Here is a 17,722-nt window from a genome sequence, read left to right as displayed (position 1 = left end):
TCAGCAGCCAATTGTTATTACAGCCACACCCAAACTGTTCACGGCATAGCAGGTGGTGAAAACACCTGGAAATCTTTGTTTACAGAGAGAACACAGCAGAACCTTTTTATAATATGAAACCTCAAACATTTACATTTTTGCTGTCCCCTTATATTAACTTAAAAAAGTGGACACCGTATTTTGACTATTTTTTAAAAACCTACTTTGGAACTTTGCATTAAGCTTTAAGTAATTTTACATACATTTAAAAAAAGATGTAAAGACAGTTTAGTTCATTTTCAACTGTTAAAAAATTTGGTTGGCAGTTTTACACTTTGATGATGATATATATATATATATATAACCTTGAATAATTATATAACCTTGAATAATTAAGATATAAAAATTAAGAATGACCTCATATAAACAAGTCTTTACTTGAATATGTAAGCCCTTTGTTTTAAGGGCTTTACCACTTTTTTCGCTACTGTTCTAGGAAAGAAAAAACACCAAAAAAACTGATCAGCTTATTTCAGGTTTCAGGTGTTCGAAGCAACACACTGGATTGATATTACGTATTGTTCGTTATTATCGTCTTCTTTTCTTAATTATCTAAACACTATATAGTAATTACATAGTAACTAAATACATATACTAATGCTCTAAAAAATAAATCCAAATGCATAAGACAAACTTACCAGCCAACATTCACAGAGGGCTTCTTCTTTACTGATGTCTGGATGAGACCTTTGACTCTTGTTCCTCTTAGTGATTGTCGTCTTGCAGCAGTAAATATAAATGATTAACATGCACCGGTGACGTCCAGCAAATATGATAGCATTTTAATCCACTTCCTTGTTTGCTTGTTAAAAAAGAAAAAAATGTTTTAACTGTTTTCTAATAAGTAAAACAGAAAAACTTCACACAGTTGAAGCTGGTCTCAACTATGACTTCACGCTAGCTGTTTAAGCGTAGAAACAAGCTCCTCACCAGTAACAAATGGCACTGAGCCATACTGGGCCACAAGTGTCCAAACGAGAACCCCACAAGTATCTGAAATGCTCTTTTGTCTAAATGAGTGGTGCTGCTGTCATGGCAACAATACTCTTCTGATTGCTTAGGTTTGGAAACCCAGGGCTTACTAATGCCCATGCCTTCAGAACCAATCAGAGATTCAGTCCCTTATCCAGAAACTACAGTTCCAGGCCCTAATGAGCTCTTCCCAGTGAAGCTCCACAACCCATCCAGTCTACTCTACTCATTAAAGGGTATCACACAAAGGATTATGCTCTCTTGTATCCACTGGCTTCATTCATAATGAGGCAATATACTGAAAACAACATCTTCACTGTGACTGAAACAAATGCCAGTAAATTAAGTGTTGAGAATGGGGCTATTAATAAAAATACATTTGAAAAACACTAGCATGAACAAATGTGCAGAATGCTCAAAAGAAAATTCCTGATATACATGTTATATATATCAGACAAGTTTCTTATTTGTTTCTGTCAAAAACAAATTAAATTTAAAGAAAAAGAAACACACAGCCTAAAGATATATCTTACTTGTGGTAATATCTAATGTAACACTGACTTTATTGCGTATTCAGTGGTTTACTGAATAAGCAAAAAAAATAATAATAATTTGCATATTAGTACAAAAGAAGTTTGCTACAGCTTTCCAAGAGTCATTTGAAAAGTAACATTTTAAAATAAACAGCAACTGAAATTTTTAAGATATATAAAGGAGAAAAGCTTTCCACCAAGTCCTGATTGCATGTTTTTTCAAGAAGCTTACCACAGGCACCATATTGATTTGGCATGTTATCATGCTAGTACTGTCCCTAAACTCACTGTCTGTGTCTACTATTAATCCACTGGATCCACTGAATTACTGATGCTTACCAGTAACTATAAAAACATTGATGAAAAATTATTCCAAATACTTGGTTTGCTTTGAGCTAAATGATAATGCCAGTGACAATAGTGATGCTAAAAATGCTAATGCTAAGCAGGTATTGTCTTCGTCATATTATTACATGGTGTTAGTTTTGTGGTAGCTTAAAGGTTCACAAAGTTTATCCTGTAGGCCACAAGAGTGGCTAAGCCAAATCTGGTAGAAAAGAAACACATTGCATTTTTATTTTTTTACAGAAAACATAAATGTCAGCCTCTTGATAGTGTCACAGGAAGTCAGCGGACAGTCACCAGAGGCTGAAAAAGAATCAGTCCTCCAGGAGCTGTTCTCAATAGATATAAATGTGAAGATTTATTTTATGATGAAGAAAAATGTGTGGAACTCTTCATTTAAGCAAACGTGTAGTCAAACGATGATATGCAGAAAAAAATAGAGCAATATTATAATTCACAGGCTGACATAAAGTGATTAAGACAAGATACTGGCGACAAAGAATTTGTTCCAAGACTCTTATCCAGTTCGACTTTGGTTTATGACCTACAGCATTTAACACAGCACTGCCACTCCCTGAGCAGCAATAGAAATATATGAATGGGCGGTAACAGAATAAAACTCTTCCTTAGCAATTCCAGTAAACAGAAACATAATTTTTTTTAAAGAAAAAAGAGTGATCTCAGGGTTACGCAAACTGTTGAACCCACACAGTTCAATGCTGAGAAGATAAATGTTGATAAACTAGATCATGATTTAAGGCATATGATTGTGTAACAAAATGGACAAGAGAATGACTGAATTCCAAAACAAACAAAAAAAATCGATTTGCAGTGACAGGTTTCTAGGAAATTATATGAGTATTGATAAAAATTGGACAAATCAGCCCTTTCTTCTCACCTAATTTGATACCTTCCTTGTTGGATGAATGGTGTCCTATTTTCCCCCCCACATTTTTCTGACTTCTCGTTTCCTCGTTTCCTCAAGAAACAAGATCAATGTACCACAGTTTGTTTTATTTGATTTTATTGTGTATGTTTTTAATAAATTTACTTTTTAAAAATGGAATAAGACAAATTGTGATTTCAGGGTACTTGGACAAAAAACACTTGGGGACAAACAAAAAACAAGATAGGTACAGATGTGAGTGTGTGTGTGTTTTTAAGGATTTTTATTGTAATTGCAACATATTTTCACATCTGGTGCAACCAAATTTTACATTCAGGTCCCGGGAAAATATCGTCTGGGGGGACTCTGAGAATACTGTGAGAATTGCTGGAATTAATGCAATAGGGAGGGAAAGAAAAAATGTGAATGAAAAATTCAAATTCAAAAAGACACTGGGAAAAGACATATGAGTTATCTGGAAGTCCGGCCCAGGTTGGCAGGTTGTTGTGATAAAGAAATAGCCAGAGCACTGGACGTCAAGGTCAGCCAGCAGTGTTGTTCTGTGGTTAATAGGTGGGATTTCTCCCCTGTTTTGTCTTTTTAAACCATTGATTAAGAGCTCTGAGTCACAAAAACATGATCAGAGGCAGCCAAACCAAACGGGAACAACAGGCTACACAAGCCTCATGCTCAGTGTAAAATAGTCCCTCTAGTGGCTCATAGTTACAAAGTGAAAGGGTTCCTCTTTCCACAGATGGAGTCATAAATTGAGTAAATATTAATACAACTTTTGATCCCTGTGCAATACTTGGCAGTTCTGAATCATGTATGTATGTCTGCTTTCATAACAACCCTGCACATGCTTTAAAACATAGTACTATATATATATATATATCTGATTTCATGCTATTTAGTTCCTACATCAAGCCACCCTTCATTTATTTATATTTTCCTTCCCAGAAGCCAGACGTTTTTGATAGTTGTTTAAAATGGTCTTGAGCAATAAGTTCCCAAAGGTTTATTAAGGTCTTTCAAACATTTCCATGGGCATTGGCTGATTTTCACTTAGTCCAGTACTTCTTTTTGACAATTTTCAATAATTTTGTTTTTGTTTGTTTGTTTGTTAAGCCAATTTATAGTATAAAATAGTCAAAGAACTCAAAGAATGAACTAGTGTTGTGCCTACATGTGTAGACATATTTCTTCCCTAGTTCAGTAACAGCACTAGAGAAGAAATAGGTGTCTGTTATGCATTGCAGACAATGTGTACAGAGGAGGTCAGGAGATAGGTGTTTTCACCTTGTTGGTACAAGCATTTGGAAGATTCCCAAAGACCTATTGGCTTCGGGTCATCTCCTAACTTCAGCAGGACATGAAAGTCATTTCTTTAAAACATTGGGGGAAAATCCAGCAGAGAACTGATACAGAACCTCAGAGATGGATTTGAACCCTCTGTTGATCAATCTACTGTTCACTGAAGCCTCATCAGAAATACTGTCAGTAGAAGGGTGGCTGTCAAGAAGCCATTGTTAAGGGAGGGAAGCAAGGGGGAAAAAAGCTCATGTATGCCTTCTTACACAAGAACTGGACAGACATAGGTGCTAACAGGTCTTATGGACTGATGAATCCTAATTTGTATTTTATTTATTCAAATCATCATTAATATGTACAAAGGAGATCAGGAGAGTGTCTACAGCCACTTTTAAAACACAGATCATGGTTCAATATTGTCAGATTGAGAGCAGCCTTATTTGTCAGCATGGCAATGATCCCAAACACACTCTCACTGCACTAAAAGCATAGCTGGATAGAAAAACACACAGTGAACCACTACTATTCGACTACTAAAGGATATTACTATTAAGACAGTTCAGGCTGCATTGAAGTGTAAAGATGGTCAAACTAAATACTGACTCTCAAAAGTGTTAGAATTGTACAAACTCTGTTTTTGCCTTATAACCTGTATTATCATGTGTTTGCACCTTTCGATAAATCGCTTCACCTATTTTCATTTTGCTAGGAAAATATAAGATGGGTGAGTCAAGACTTTTGCAAAATGCTGTACATAATGAACAACTGTTTGTATATTATATACAAAAAGTTTTTCCATACTACTTCTCTAGGCAATTTTGCTTGCCCCAGGCTAAGATGTCTTAGGTTATGTAAAAACTGAAGGATAGAGTTAATTAGTTATCTTAAGTAACTAATTAACCTTTTTCAGTAAGATGATGAAGATGTCTTTCCCCCCTTTTCTCACAAATCCCAGAAGGCAAATAAAACACTTTATGTAGGGAAACTATGAACTTCCTAGTCAGACTGGCACACTTTTTTCTGTCCATTACGGTAAAAATGGCAGCGCGCCGTGTGCTCTCTGCTCTTGAAATACGCAAAAATGGGGGTGTAACAGGGAACTGCAGAAAGTCAAAACAGACACGGGGCTGGACTGCCACTTCCAAAACGAAAAGGTGGCTCCAACGGAATCAGTCTCGACCGCTGAGAAGCCACAAATGCGCACAATATATACACAGAACTTGCCGATAATGTGAGAGTGTAATGTTTAGCACCTTTTTTTTTTTACAGCAGTGGTGAAATCCACGGAATGTTCCACACGGGAACAGCTGACCACAGGATGCCGCACTTAGCCTAACGAGATGTGAACATTACAAGGGAAATATCAGTCATAACTAGATGGTTGCATATTAACAATCAGGTAACGACACATCTCCTCTTCTTATTGCTTTCAAATTTGAAGATTTGCGCTGCTTTTTTTTAACGGGAGATGGTTAGACGGCTTATTGGGGCTGTCATCCTGCTCAACCTCCAGCCCCTCCTTGTTTTGCTGCTACCGAGTGCGATGTTGTAATGTTTACATTTAGTCTATGCTGCATACGGCCACTGCACTCTCCAGTCAGCTTTGCATAGGTGCACCCTTCGAATGCATGCAAAATGTCAGAAATGCTCCGGTACTGTGCCTTGAAGCACCCAAAACGCCCTGTATTATTTACTATTCTTACAGGACAAATTGGGCCTAATAGGTAGCCTGTGAGCCCATTTAAGCTTGGTAATCTTAAAGTGCAGCATCACGTAAAATGTTTTGCAGCCGTATTCAGTCGCCAACAGAAACATAAAATCCCTTATTATGTCTGACTTGATCATGCAAGTGCAATATTACATAACCGGCTGGGTAGTCTACAGTAGGACATGGTGGCCTCCAATGAGAATCAAAACAGACTGTGTGCAACAGTGCTGTTGTTGAGTTCAAAAAGTGTGCTCTACAAACAAAAACAAAACAAACAAAAAAACTATTAGTAGACTAAGTTTGATTGTAATTTGATTCTAAATATTCAATCATTTTTAAGTGAGGAAAAGTGAGAAAAGTGGAAAACTGACGTATGTAAATTAGTGTTTCTTACTACTTGAGTAAGATAAATAAATAAATAAAAATAAGAATAAAAGTCAGCAATACGCACTGACAAATAATAGCAGGTCGATGCATGTACCGAATATTGCTGAATTATTGCGAATGCATTATTGAATGAGCAACTTGTGGAGGTCGAGATGGGGTTTCTGTATTTACTGGTGGGTAGCTTAACAAATAGAAATTAATACATCATAGTTTTTAGTCAATCTATATGTAAAACTCTTTGAAAGTATAGTGTAAAACCTCAAAATTGCACTTAATTGTAACACTTAATTGAATGTTTCCGGTCATCTGCACTACTTTCCCTGCGACCCCTCCAGTGGCGTTTTGTTTATAAGCTACAAGTAAGAAGCGCGGCTGCTTGTTTTGATACATTGTAGCTAAGACTGTCAGGATGTCTGCCGTCTGTGTTTGTTGAATGCTGATTGGCCGCTCGGCGAAGGAGGCGTGGTTTCGCCATAACAATGCATTTCAAGGAACATACACGCGCCAAGGAATGTTTTCTGTCTTATGGTAGCTAACGTTGTCTTTGTTACACAATTAACGGTATTTCCTGCTCAGGTAAACGCTCCGGTTACCCGACGGGCCATTTTAGCGGCTTCTGGGGAGAGACGGACTCCTTATGCAGTTGTTAAAAGCGTGTGCTAGCTGGCTAACTTTAGCAAGCTAATAGCAGCTTCGTCGGGCTCAGTGTCAAAAAAGCTGTCGAACAGAGAAGATTGAAAGTCCGTTAACGTTGGGTTTTTTTTTTTTTTTTTTGCCGATGGTGGTGGTCGTTTAGAGGCAGTTACGTGCAAGGATAACTTGATGGGACACGACATTTCGAAGACTGAAACACCTGACATCTCCCTTTCTCGTCGAACAAGCAGACTAGCTAAAAAAAAAGTAAGATATGGGCAGTGTGTTGTGACCAAACTCATTGCTGAATAATACTTGTGTCTGTCTGTGGTGTAGAATTGTTATGTGGATTTAGATGTGCAGTTGTAATAATATCTATCCAAATCTTGTAATAGCATGCTAGCTAACGTTATTTGCAGCAGCTGCATCATTGGACAAAGCGTTAGCCTAGCTCGTCTAAAGTTAGCTGTTCTCCTTCAGCAGGGGACATCTGATTTGCCCTGGTTATAAGGAACTGGCGGATGCCCCGATATCATTGTTTCTCATCTTGCAGCAATGCGTGTAAGGCTTTTACCCTAATGTCGTTGTGAAATTATGTTGTGGTGCAGTGGCCTCACAAGCTGCACAGTAGCGAGCTTACCCGCTTACCTACCACATCTTTTGTTGTTGCTTTGTCTTATGAGCACATGGCTTTCCATGTTTTTGTTCATGCACGCTGCAGCGACCCCTGTTTATCAGCACCCACAATGTAATCGCATCAGTTACACCACCGCTTGCACATTCCTTAGCTGTTGATATTCCATTATTGTAGTTTAACTCAAGTCATGTCCACGTATAATACAGACAATGCAGTAAAGTCGGAATAAAGTAGTGTATATTATCGACCTGGCTTTTTAAACAATTCATTATTAGTGGCAATACCGCTGGATGTAATTATCCAGTTCCTGTTAGTCCAGTTAGGCACCTGTAACTAGCAACATGATGTGTTTGTTACATTTTCATATCTCGGAGTAGGCAACAGTAAGTGAAACAGACAGGAGGCCCCTCAGAGAAGAGGTGTAGTTTAGAATTTACTATTTTATACAGATTTTATTTATTTATTTTTTAGCTCAAGTGATATTTATTCGATAATGTATAAATGAGTTATAGAAATTGTCAGTTTTAGTTTACAGCCTTGTAGCAAATTAAAGGGGAAGGGGGAAAAGGAAAGGAACCTTGAGCCTTACTTTAAATGAAAGGGATCTGAGCATTCTGATATGATTTTTTTCCCCTTTGGCTCTGCTTGTTCACTTGGAAGGTAGGGCTGCTGAAAATCAATATAAAGTTGTTCAGAATAATATCTTTTATCCTGGGATGAAACCTTGTTGGTCAGATGGCAGTGCCTGCGAAAGCATAGGACAGTTCTAGGTATTTTTTAATAAAGTGGCTAACAATCCAAATTTAAAGTCATACATTGATGTCATTAAGTTGGAAATTAATGAGGAAAAATAATTTGGTGTGTGTGTGAGGACAACATACTGATTTATTTAGCATCAAGAATGACTGTCAGTGAAATTGATGATTACTTTTGCACCTCCTCACACAACACTGTGTTTGTGTGTGTTACATTTGCTATTAACTGGTGGAATCTGTTGTGTAGGTTTATCTGGCCTTGCAAATTAAAGATGAATTTTCTTGACAAAAAGAGGGTAAAATACTTTTTTGTGGGTTGTGGGCTTTCTTATCTACCAAAGGCCCATTTTGAGTCTGGAAAAGCACTGTTCTATTGTGCTGCCAACCTGACAATGGCCACATCCAATAGGCACAAGGATCACTGAATGGTTTGAGTATGAAAATGATATGACTCATAAGCTTTGGCCTTTGCAAACACTAGATCTCGACACAGTGAATGCGTGTTACACAGCTCTCTCACTAAAATCATCAAAACACCAGATGAGGGAAAATCTTTTGGAGGAATGGTTTTCCATTAATCTATTTGTTTCAGGGACTTGTAGAATGGTCACCAAAGGTGCACGTGGTGGCCCAACACCCTGCTATGTTGGCTTTCCCTTTAAATTTAGCACTTAAATAAAGGTAGCTGCGGTGAATGTACTTTAGCTCCTTTTTCATAAATTCTGAGTCCTGAATGAGGTCATTAAAACAAAGCAGTGAGATATGGGCCTAGGAGCAATTAAATCCTCTTGTGCCTTAGTAAAACATGAAGTTACAGACACTTTCTTAAGTCACATATCTTGTTATGTTACTTGTATCATGAAATTTACAGGGTAGTTCATAAAAATGCTCTTGTTTCATATTTAATCTAACCAAAACAGTGTGCAGATAGTGTCAGTGATCCTGTTATCAGCCTTCTTTTTTGATCCAATTTGGGTTAAGATCCTGGAAATCTTTGTGAATCTTACATAGAGGGTCCTTTTAAAAAGGTTAATATTCGTTTTATTTTCTACCCACAAACTTCACTTATCATTGGTGCATGCTCAGTTAATAGACACAGCAATAAGCACTGCAGCATAATCATGATTATTAACGTGACAGTTGGCATTTTTGTTGTTGGTGTTTTTTTTCTTTGCAGGGTTAAGACAATCAGAGGCAACATACAAGTGCCTCCACTGTACGATTTCCTTTCCCAGAGCGTGACTCGTCTGCACGACGTCACCAATGCGACCATGGGAAATAGCAGTAAATAGGCTGCCACCAACAGCCCCCTTAAACCCGAGGAGGTTCCTTGGAGAGCCCTGCAACGCCCCAGTGCACCTCAGGAGAAGGTAAACTCTCAGCCCTGTCTTTCCTTCCAGGATTGTTGTTTTGAGTTATTTTTGAAGTATAGTTTTGCATCAAGCATGTCAAATGGTTTCTAGAACAATTTCAGACCATATACCTTCATACAATGTACTCAGTGTTTGTAGCAATCACTTGTTGTTGTTTTGTTTTTTCCCTATATGGACATATAGCCCACCAATAAGACGCCAGTGGGGGAGACGAGACAGACCTGTACTGCACACTTCGCCGGTCCAGGATGAGAACTTCCATCATCTGCTTTTCTCCCAACACCACCAACAGGTTCCTTTAGATGAGTCCAGACAGTACAGCCACACCAGCACAGCACCACGCATGCTTCACCCTGCTGCTCACCTGCCCCAGCAGAACCCCATCATGGTGGATCTACATGACCAGGTAACAGTGAGAGTAACTTGTTTCTACCATTTGTTAAATGTGTTAAGCTGTGCTATCTAACTGGATGTATTCACAGTAATATATTATTTTAAGTCTCTTGTGGGTTAATATGTAATAAATGTTTTTTAACAGACAGACATCTGTTTTTTTTGTTTTGCCTCATCTTGCCCCCTTACTTTGTTCCCTTAAAAGATGCACCAGGGATCGGTTCCTATATCATACACTGTTACGACGGTGACGACCCACGGATTTCCCATGCACACCGGGCAGCCCCTTCCAGGGTGCAACACTCAGCAGCTCCCAGCATGCTCGGTAATGTTCAGCGGACAGCTCTCTCTGCTCTGCTGCCTTCCTCCTCCTGTGAGTTTGAAAAGGAAGAGCCCAAATGTCAGTGGCATCCATGTAGCACGCCATAACAGCCATGCAATCTGTCACTGTTCATGATTAGCAAACAAGCTTCTTGGATTTGTAAATTAGTGTTCATGTTAGCATAAAAATGAGTCAGGCAGTGTGAAATAAGATTTTTGGCATATTTAAGTTTGGGTTTTTTTTGTTGTTTTTTTAACTGTTATTATGCAGACTGGTGTTGTGTTAGTAATGTCAGTGGTGTGGCTTTATGCAGCACATTGCTTCTATTCACTACACGCTTTCATTATAGCTGCATTATTGTGAATATAAGGAGCAAATTTGCTTTGGTTAAGTGGAGGCTTATTCAAAATACTGGGTTTGATTCTAAATTGACTTAAATGTTTGTTCTTGTGGTGTTTTCTCTCCTCAGCTCATACAGGCATGTACCATGCAGCATATACCGGTGTCTTATCAAGCCTTCCCACCCCTGATCTCCAGCGAACATTTTGTATTGCACCCAACCCCATCTGTACCACCCCACCAGCCACCGCACCTTACTCCTTTGAGCCAGTTTGTCCCTTTACAGCCTCAGCACCCACGCATGGTGAGTACTGCACTGTATATTTTTGTTCTATAATAAAAATGTAGAAAAAGAGAGAATATTGTCGCTTGTTGGTCAGTCTGCATGCTTAACCCGATGCTGACCTTTTCTGTCTCCTGGCAGCCTCTACAGAGGGTAGACAATGAAGTTGACCTAAGAGGGGACCAGCACCCATTAGGCACCTTCTCCTACCCTCCCTCTCATCACCCACCAGCGCTGCCTCCTTCTTTGCCCCTTCAGTATCTTCCTCAAGAGCCTCTGCATCAGGAGCTTCCCTTTGGAGTGGTAAGCCTGTGACTCGCACAGTTAAACAGATTAACAACTGGAGCTCTATTTTTCAGGGAACTAACATTAATGTTAGCTTTACTGCTGCAAAAAGTTGGATGATCCTTCCAATGTTACAGTTACATTGTCTTGATTGAACGTTATGTACTTTTTGCCTTTACCAGCTATATTTATATTTATAAGTCAAGATAAAGTCAGTAGTTGGTAAATGCGTGTATTCCAATTGAGTTAGAACTAACTTGTCTGTTTAGAAAAACTTTTTTCCCACTTTGAAAATATGAATCCACTGAATGATCTCCTAGTTTTTGACATGCCCTGGTGGTTTTGGGTTGAGCAGAGAGCATGGAAAGCATCTCAAATTCACACGCCAGTGTGCTCTAATCTGAGTAGGCGCATACACACTGATGCATTTAAGTATGCCAGAAGCTTTACAGAAGATTAAGATTAAGGTGTGAAATTGAAGTTAGAAATCTAAAGTAGTAATACTTATATTGGTTACAATGTGTTCATGTATATATGAAAAAACAGACACATTGTGTTCATATTTACAAAGTAAGAGTCTGAACTGAAACAATCCTTTTTGAGTTTTTGAAATACTGAACACATTTTTGCACAAATTTGTAAATTGTATTTTCTGTAGGTCTTTCAAAGCTGCTCCTTTTTCACTCGTTTTCAGTCCATTCCTTGTACCTGACTATTTTCAGATGAGTTTGGTTTTTTTTGACCTATGAAACATTAAAGCATAAGGAAAATACCTAACTCAATACACATAATAGAAAACTTGGCAAAGAACCAATGTTAAATTTTATCTTTAGCTATTTTGTTACTAGCAGCTTGTCGCAGAATGAAAACACAGTTTGACAGGCATAAAATAGCACTTGTGCCAACAAGATGCAAAGAGCTATTAGTTGAACATTTGGCATTTCTTGACATGTTGTCCAGTGTGTCCTTAAAAATTAAGGGCAATTGGAGGACAAAAAAAGTGTCATGCCTAAAAAACGATCTGCAGCAGATGAACAGGACAAGTTGTGTCCTTAAGAAATAGGGAAAAGCAAAGAACAGACACTTGAGAGACGCATCTGGCCCTTCAGTTGATCCATCTACATAAGCGTCATCAGAAATGGTGTCAGTGGAAGGATGGCTGTCAAGAAGCCATTCTTAAGGAAGCGAAATGGGGAGAAAAAACAGAGGTATGCCAAATTACACAAGAACTGGACTGAAAATCAGTGGCAGCAGGTCTTATGGAGTGAACCCAAATTTGAAAGATTTGGTATAATACGTACACGGAGGTCAGAAGAGTAGCAGTACAGTGTCTACATCAATCTGTAGAACACAGTGGAAGCCCTGTTGTCATTTGGGGCAGCATTTGAGCCTGTGATGTTGGTAATCTTGTTAACTGATGGAATTATGAACAGAGAAAAGTACTGTCAGATATTAACTCACCATATGCACTGTAACTACAAACAAATATTGACTTTCAAGCCTGTTAGAATTGTACAAACTGGTTTTTTTTCAGCATATGTTTGCGCATTTTAATAAATCACTGCATCTCTTTCCCATTTTCCTAGTGAAATATAAAGAAATGGGGTGTAGCTCAAGCATTTTGCACTGTATAGTAATTCATGTGATTCACGTTTGTGACTGGTATGAGAACAATTTCTCTGAATAATCAGCGGTTTTAGGCACATTACTTGCAAATTGTAATAATTGGCTCCCTATTTATTTAACATAGAAAATGTAATATTATTACTGTGCTTAAAAGTAGCTGGTCACATTCTGTTCCAGCTGTTTCAAATGTTGCTTTACATCAACTTCAAAGCATGAAAATTAATTTCTGTAAAATATTAATACTGAATTTACTGTCATTTGAAGGTAAAATGGAAGAAAAGGTACAACTTTAAACACTGAATTGTTTGACACTGTGTGTCTTTCTGCAGCCATATCCACACATGCTGCCCCGGCGAATGAGTGGACAGAGATACCGGTTGCAGCAGCCTCTCCCCCCACCTCCCCCACCCCCATCTTACTACCCAGGCTTCCTCCCTTACTTCCTGTGAGTATCTGCAGGAAAAGCACACCTCTTGATGAAATATAGCAGTTTTAATCATATACTTTTTTTCAATAAAAACTGCCTGATTACACTGATTTTAGTGCATGGGCTTGATGATTGACTGCAGCTACATCAGGGTTAAAGGGGACATGAAATGCTACACATATAAAGGAGCCCTGCTCTCAAAAACTAACATAGATGCAACTCTGTGAAGCTGGATTTCAGAAACAAGTACTTAAAGTTATAAAAACATGTTTAGCGCCATCTTCTGTCAGTTTGGAGTGTGAAGTCATGTGGTTGGTTGTGGATTAATAGACTTACATTCGTTTATATTAGCTAACTAGTGACAGATTTGATAACTCAGAGGAAACTAGCGACACTAAAAGTAAAAGTCAGCTGGCTCTGGCTGCAACAATGTGTTTTATGTTGAGAAACTGAGGATATACTGTCCATGTTCACCCACTTACTCTTTAGCTGTAAGTGGCTCTACATTGTTTGGCTAGCTGCACTCAAACAGGAATATGTTTAGTGTTTCATATCCTTTTTAAATTTATGCAGATATTGATGATGATAATGACTTTTGAATCTCTGCTGTCTAAAAATAAATGGAGGTTCAGTGTAGCTGCCACTCAGTGCTAGTATTTGCACGGCATGTGCTGCCTTTTGACAACGAGAAATTATGTGTTTGGGTTCAGTTCTTTCTTACACCTGTTGTCTCTGTGTGTTTGCATGCTCAGGTCAATGCTTCCTGTGCCTCCAACAGCAGTGGGCCCAGCCATCAGTTTAGACCTGGATGTGGATGATGTGGAGATGGAGAACTATGAAGTTAGTGAATTTGTTAATCGCTCATTTGTCACATGTAAACTTGTTTCCACGCTGAATTGACGGTACATACCAAAGGGTTGCAGTAATACAAATGCATCATAGCGCTCATTGTTCTTGAATTCTGACTTCATGTACAAGTGCTGAAAAACACCTATAAAATACAATTCTCATTTCTATATGTGGATCAAAAACCTAGAAGGAACACCAAAAACATCAACATAATTTCCCCCTCTCTCTCTCTCTTCTTAGGCATTACTGAATCTGGCAGAGAGGTTGGGTGAAGCAAAACCACGAGGACTCACAAAAGCAGATATAGAGCAACTTCCGTCCTATAGATTCAACTCAGAGAATCATCTATCTGAACAAACGCTGTAAGATAATCTCTCACTTTTCAGTAGGATTCAGTAAGTGTAGATTGACTTAATGATACTAACCAGTCCCCTCCATCCCTTCAGGTGTGTTGTGTGCTTTAGTGACTTTGAGTGTAGGCAGCTACTTCGTGTATTACCGTGTAACCACGAATTCCACGCCAAGTGTGTGGACAAGTGGTTAAAGGTAAGCGGATGTCTGCTTAAACCTTTAAAAAGCATATTTTTAGCACTTTGTTTAGAAGACTTTGTCTTTACACTGAGTGTTGTTTGGCTTTCAGACCAATCGCACTTGTCCTATTTGCCGAGCCGATGCCTCGGACGTACACCGGGAGGTGGAGTGAGAACTGTCTCTGAGTGCTGAACTGGAAAGCTGCACACACCAGAGTCTGCCCCAAAGCTGGGGACACCTGCCCTGCGTCCTCCAGTAATTATTGCTTACCAACCCACTACTCCTGCCCCTTCCTAAATAAAAAGCAATCCAGGATTGTTTCTGGAGCCTGTTGTACCTCTGCTGTGCTTCATCACCCGAGTCACATGAAACCCACTGCCTATCGCAGCCTATAGCCAGAGATCTGGGATCGCCAGCCAGTTCTTTCTCTGCCCCCTCGTTGCAGATTCCAAAGATTTTTCCCTACAATGCATTATTTGCTGCTTTTGTTTACAGGGTTTCTTTTAAATTTGATGGATTTGGTTGGGGCGTTTGTGAAAAGTGGGGGTCCTGCTTTGGAAGAGGTGAGTCGGAAGCCTGGATAATGATGGCTGGACACCGTGTGCAATTAGCAGAAAAATAATAGGAGTACTTCAACATGGGTATCTGTGTTTGGAGGCGACACCTAACCATCATAGATGCATGTTTGTGTAGGTGTTGGGCAAAGTGACTTGTTAATAATGTATGTTCTGCAATAATGTATTGATCCTTTTAACGGTTTTATCCATTATTTGTTTTTAGGGTTGTTTTTTTGTTTGTTTGTTTTTATTTTAGTTTTTTTGCCGATGCTATTGTGAAAGTGTGACTTGCTGTGGTTCAGTGCAGATTCTGTTAAGCCTGAGGTTTATGGACTGCAACCATGGGGTATCCTCTACCCCAGATAATCCACTCTGGAACACGGATCTGTACAAAAAGCAGTCGTAGATTAATGGACTGCGTCTTTTCGAGGTCATCCGGCATAACTGCACAAGTGCTTCATCCACCCTCCACGTCAGCATTGTTCCTCTGGCAAAGTGTGTGCGCGTGTGTGCATATTGTGCGTGTATGTTTGTCCTGTTCACAGAGCCAATGCATTGTGTAACCACTGGATACAGGGCAGCATGCTAGGATTTGCATGAACTGTTGATTCAGACTAGCAATATTTTAATCAAGCATTGCCACCAAAATTATCAAATTTTAAAGAAATGGAAAAGACAAAGAAGCATACTAAATGAGTTGCTTGCTTGTTCAGAAAGCGCCATGAGAGAAGACTTAGCATGTGAATACACCATGGCTGTGTATTTAAAGTATGGGAGTACTCTTCTGAGGGGTATGCTGATGCCATAGTGCTCTGGAGACCTGTGCAGAAAGCAATATGTGCAGTGAGTGGCGAGTTTTAAATGAACATTTTTCTTCCCCTTTTAGGAAGACTGGGCTTTTTATTTCATTGTTTGTGAGCCAAATCCTATATACATATATAGCCTACTGTTGAAGATTTCAGATCTGCCTTTTTATGACCTTGACAAGCACAAACCTGTTACTAATCCTGAAAATACTATGTCATTTCCACTTGTTTTGAAAGTATGCTGTTTTATTTCCTTTTTTTAAGGTTTATTTATTGGTTTTACGTTCTAGAGAAAATGCATTGAAGAAAACAGTTAGAGCACTAACAATGTTTGTGTAAGTGTTATAATCTGGTAACTCGGTCAGGTCATTGTCTTAGGCCATGGTAATGGTGTTTGTAAAAGAGCCAACTGTATGTATAGCTTCAGTGTGAATGCTTTTAGATAAACGTTTGAAGACAGAAGAATGTTGACAAAACCTTGTAGAAGTCACTGATGACACTCCACCAGCTCTACAGTGATCAGAGCGGGCTTCAAATGACACGGAGCTGGAGTGTTCAGTAGTGTAGAAACACTGTTTGACTTCTAGTTCCCTGCTTGCGTTGATGCTAAAAAAAGAAAACAGGATCTATTAGGGGTGGGAGGGAAAAGAGCAACATATGAACTTTTGCTTTTAATTCTCTCTTGCCTCCTAACTGCCCCACTAAGCACTAACAGGCGGTTGTAACCTTTGCTTTTATGTGTAAAGGGATCTTGCCTTTTTTTTTCCCTTTTAATTTTGTTTCTTACGTGAATGTGAGTCGTTGATGTGTGCCACCTTCAAGAGAAAAAAAGCCATTTAATGAGTTAAACCCACAGCTTTGAGAATTAACCTATGTGTACATATCTATTCGCTGGCATATATTGTAAGTTTAAAAAAAAAATCACTCAGGGCCTCTCGGTATATAAAAATAAAGGAGAACAGTCCATTTCAGATGGAAAGGATGCCATGAAAAGGGTATATCTGAATTTAGTTTGGTCATTTTCCTCAGACCATAAATAATTTAATGTAATCAATTATAATATTCAGTTTTGTCTGAAATAGTAGATATTACATCATTTAAAGACAGGCATGCAAGAAAAAAAGATCAGTAAATATGTTAATAATATTCACTGAAAAGAGGCAATGTACACTGCAACTCATTTACAAGTGTATTATTCAAACCTGTTTGACTTTTGTTCTTGTACTCAAACCATATGTTCAGACATAGCGGTTGTGATCCCATTTCTAAACGTGCCACAGTGCACAGTATCCTACCTAATTCACTCCCAGATCTATTTCAGAGGTGTTTTGCATGACTTAAAAAAAAAAAACAAGAAGAAGAAGGAAAAAAAAAAAAGTAAAAACAAGTGTTATAGTGGAGGATCTCTCAAAATCTGGTCGGGACCTATTTAATGGTGCACAATATGCATGCTTGTCAACCAGATCCCAACTGATTTTTAGCTCTAGTTGGCTTCGGGTTCTGGGGGTTTGGATCTTAACGCTCAGCTGATAACTGCCATGCATTGTACTGCACACATTTGTAATAGAACTGAATGACTACAAGATTTTATTGCGCTAATTTCATTTTATAGAAAAGAAGAAGAGAAAAAAAAAAGACTGGTCTTGAATCCAGAAATTCTTACATACATTGTGTTACTGTTCTTGCCCTGACGACTGAAAATTACATGCTCTGAAACTACTGTAG

The 17,722-nt window shown here is 38.7% G+C and overlaps 1 protein-coding gene across 8 annotated transcripts; it reads left to right on the top strand.

Moving 5' to 3' along the window:
- Nucleotides 1-5,180: 5,180 nt before the first annotated feature.
- rnf44 (ring finger protein 44) lies at nucleotides 5,181-17,374 on the top strand. 8 transcript variants are annotated; one of them, XM_005719625.2, is made up of 13 exons: nucleotides 5,193-5,240; nucleotides 5,356-5,485; nucleotides 6,978-7,081; nucleotides 9,384-9,576; nucleotides 9,763-9,985; nucleotides 10,178-10,345; nucleotides 10,764-10,937; nucleotides 11,058-11,219; nucleotides 13,157-13,272; nucleotides 14,007-14,094; nucleotides 14,344-14,465; nucleotides 14,550-14,649; nucleotides 14,744-17,374. In XM_005719625.2, the coding sequence occupies exons 4-13, from the start codon at nucleotides 9,470-9,472 to the stop codon at nucleotides 14,804-14,806; spliced, it is 1,323 nt and encodes a 440-aa protein (XP_005719682.1). In that variant the 5' UTR covers nucleotides 5,193-5,240; nucleotides 5,356-5,485; nucleotides 6,978-7,081; nucleotides 9,384-9,469; the 3' UTR covers nucleotides 14,807-17,374. The 8 variants fall into 8 exon arrangements, with proteins under 8 accessions (XP_005719680.1, XP_005719684.1, XP_005719682.1 ...); XM_005719623.2 differs by having other exon boundaries at nucleotides 5,181-5,485; XM_005719624.2 differs by lacking the exons at nucleotides 5,193-5,240; nucleotides 5,356-5,485 and adding an exon at nucleotides 6,462-6,709.
- Nucleotides 17,375-17,722: the final 348 nt, after the last annotated feature.

The sequence above is a fragment of the Pundamilia nyererei genome, unplaced genomic scaffold (genome assembly GCF_000239375.1).
Source record: "Pundamilia nyererei isolate P.nyererei 1_Seehausen unplaced genomic scaffold, PunNye1.0 scaffold00001, whole genome shotgun sequence".
Taxonomy (NCBI): domain Eukaryota; kingdom Metazoa; phylum Chordata; class Actinopteri; order Cichliformes; family Cichlidae; genus Pundamilia; species Pundamilia nyererei.
The sequence above is the reverse complement of the archived record's forward strand: the minus strand, read 5'-3'. Positions and strand labels throughout refer to the sequence as shown.